This window comes from Drosophila sulfurigaster, chromosome 2L, assembly GCF_023558435.1.
Source record: "Drosophila sulfurigaster albostrigata strain 15112-1811.04 chromosome 2L, ASM2355843v2, whole genome shotgun sequence".
Lineage (NCBI taxonomy): Eukaryota > Metazoa > Arthropoda > Insecta > Diptera > Drosophilidae > Drosophila > Drosophila sulfurigaster.
Genome location: NC_084881.1, coordinates 325,001 through 328,222, shown reverse-complemented (window position 1 = coordinate 328,222; position 3,222 = coordinate 325,001). Strand labels below are relative to the sequence as shown.

The 3,222-nt window shown below is 37.6% G+C and overlaps 1 protein-coding gene across 1 annotated transcript in view; it reads right to left on the bottom strand.

The window, feature by feature from the left end:
* Positions 1–535: 535 nt before the first annotated feature.
* The window catches only part of LOC133838124 (uncharacterized), a 27,578-nt gene continuing 24,891 nt past the window's right edge, over positions 536–3,222 (bottom strand). The window contains exon 11 of the mRNA XM_062269131.1: positions 536–639. Within this exon, the coding sequence (XP_062125115.1) occupies positions 551–639 (89 nt within the window). The 3' untranslated portion in view covers positions 536–550. The remainder of the gene's footprint in view (positions 640–3,222) is intronic.

Below are 3,222 nucleotides of genomic sequence, written 5' to 3'. Positions count from 1 at the left end.
TAAATGTAGAGAAACATCGATGTTTGACAACCATCAGTACCATCGATGTTTGGGTAGGTCACTATCGATGTTTATAAATACAACCTTGCACTTGACGACGAAAAAATAATAAATTTTAAGCAATAGTCTTATTTTATGATTTTTAGTTATAAATAATTTAATCAATGCTTAAATTTTAGTTTCGCAGTGTGTGGTGTTGGTGAATGGCGTGGAGGTCGACAAGAATATGGAGGATTACCTGAAAAGTAAGAAATAATGATTTTAAAAGCCCTCGTACATACAGTGGATCACAACTGACAACTTTCAATCTGTATAGTGGATAAACTAAAAGAGGTATTGAATTTATTTAAACGCAGGATTTCAGTTTTATGTTTTCTTTCGTTTATTCTCGTAACTTTTTTTTACTATAAAAAATTATTGAAAAACAAAAAAGTAACGAAAGTATATTAATTTAAGTTTTTATTAGGGTTAAAAACTTCCGAGGACGGATTGGAATCGCCTCCAGTGAAAGTGAAGCGTAGGGTCATTTTAAGAAAACTACAAATAATGTTCATGGAATTGCAACTACTGCGGTCAGTAACGGAAACACAACAAATCTGCTGGACCACCGTAAACAGCTGCATCCGGTTCGGTTAAAATCTGAAAAAAAAACCAAATGCCAAAAGCGATGGTAATTTTTTTTAAACAAAGAGCCGTTCTATGGGAATGATTCCATTTGAAAAAAAATTTTTTTTTCCCCCCCGGGGGGGGGTTTTTTTGGGGGGGTTTTTTCCCCGGGGGTTTTTTGGGGGGTTTTTTGGGGGTTAAATTTTTCCAAAAAAATTTAAAAAATTTTTCCCTTTAAAATTTAATTTTTAAATTTTTAAAAAGGTTTTAAAAAATTTTAAATTTTAAATTTTTTTTTTGGGGCCCCCTTTTTGGGCCCAAAAAAAAAAAATTTTTTTTGCCAAATTTCCTTTAGCCGGGGGTTTTTGGCCCCCCCCCTTCGGGGGCCCCTTTTTTTCCCCCCGGAAAAAATTTTTTAAACATTTTTTTAAAAAAAAAAGGGTTTTCCCCCCCGGGTTTTGGGTTTTTTTTTTTTTTGGGGGGGGGGTTTTTAAATGGGGGGGGGAAAACCCCAAAACTTTAACCCCTTTTTAAATTTCCCGGGATTTTTTTCCCCCCCCTTTTCCCTTTTAAGTTTAAAAACCCCCTTTTTTTTTCCCTTCCCCCAAAATTTCCCCCAAAAATTTTAAAATTTTTTTTTTTCCGGGGTTTCTTTTGGGGGGGTTTTCCCCTTTTGGAATTTTAAAATTTTTCCCCCAAAAAAAAAATTAAAAACCCCCCAAAAAAAAAAAACCCCAAAAATTTTAAATTTTTAAAAAAAAAAACCCCTTTTTAAAACCATTTAAAAAGGGGCCCCCATTTTAAACCCCAAACCCCCCCCAAAACCCGAATTAAAAAAATTTGGGAAATTTTGGGGGCCCCCCCTGGCCCGGGCCCCCCCGGGGGCCCCCCTTGGGGCCCCCCCCCGGGGGGGGGGGTTGGGGGGCCCGGTTCCCGGGGCGGGTGGGGCCCCCGGGGGTTTTTTTTTTTTTTGGGGTTTAATTTTTTTGGGGGGGAAAAAAACCAAACCGGGGGAAAATTTTAAATTGGGGCCCCCCCCTTTTTTTTAATTTTTTAAAAAAAATTTTAAAAAGGGGGGCCCAATTAACCCCCCCCTTTCCCCCCGGGGGGGGAAAAAAAAAGGGGGGGGGTTTTGGGTTTTTCCAAAACCCCGGTTAAAATTGGGGGAAAAAAAATTCAAGGCCCCGGAAAGGGGCCCCCCCTTTGAAATTTTCCCCCCCAAAAAAAAACCGGCCCCCCCCAAAAAAATTTTTCCCGGGGCCCAAAATTGGAAAATTTGGGTTTAAAAGGGGAAAATTTTTGGGGGGGGAAATTTTTTTAAATTTTAAAAACCGGGGGGCCCCCAAAAAATTTCCCCCCCCCCCCCAAAAAAAAAAAAACCCCCCGGGCCCCCCCAAAACCCCCAAGGGGTTTAAAAATTTTTAAAGGGCCCTTTTTTTTTGGGGGGAATAAAAATTTCCTTTTTCCCCAAAAAAAACCCTTTTTTAAAAAATTTTAAAAAAAGGGCCGATTTTTCCCCCCTTCCCCCAAAAAAACCCCAATTTTGGGGGCCCCCCCCCGGGGGTTGGGGGTTAAAACCCCAATTTTCCCTTAAAATTTTTTCCCCCAAGGGGGAAAAATTCCCCCGGGGCCCCCCCACGGCCCCCCCCTTTTTTTTAAAAACAAAAACCCCATTTTAAAAAAACCCCCGGGTTTTTCCCCCGGGGCCCCCCAAACCCGGGGTTTTTTTTAAAAGGGGAAAAAAAAAAATTTTTTTTTTTTTTTAAAATCAAAAAAAATTTTTAAAAAAAAATTTAAAAAAATTTCCCCCTTTTTTTTTTTATTTAAAAATTTTTTTTTCCCTTTTTCCCCCAAAAGGGGGGGCAAACCGTTTTTTTTGGGAACCCCCTTTTTCAAATGGGGCCCCAAATTTTTTCGGGGTTTTGGGGGCCCCCTTTTTCCCCTTTTTAAAATTTTTGGGAAAAAACCCAAAAATTTTTGGGGGTTTTTTTTAAACCCCCCTTTTTCCTTTTTTGGAAAGGGAAAAAATTTTTTTAAAATTTTTTTGGGTTTTGGGGGGGGTTTTAAAAAAAAAAAAAAATTTTTTTTTCCTTTTTTTAAAATTTTTTTTAAAAAATTTTGGTTTAAAAATGGGAAATGGAAAAAAAAAAAAAGGGGGGGGAAAATTTTTTTAAGGGGAAAAACCCCTTTTTTTGGTTTAAAAACCCAAGGGGAAAAAAACCAAAAGGTTTTTCCCGGGTTCCCAACCTTTTCCTTCCCAAATTTTCCGCCCCGGTTTTAAAAATTTCCCCCCTTTTTTTTTTTGGGGTTGGGGCCCCGGGGGCCCCTTAAAAAAAAATTTTTTTCCATTTAAAAAAATTTTTTTCCCCCCGGGGGGATTCCTTTTTTAAAACCCTTAAAAACCCAAAAAAAATTTTTTTTTTCCCCCCCCCGGGGTTTTTAAAAAAAATTTTCCCAAATTTTAACCCCTTTGGGGGTTTTTTGGGGAAAAAAAAGGGGGAAAAAAACCCCCCGGGGTTTAAATTTAAAAAATTTTAAATTTTTTTAAAAAAACCAAGGGGGAAAAAAAAATTTTTTTTAAAAAAAATTTTTTTAAAAAAAGGGGAAGGGAAAAAA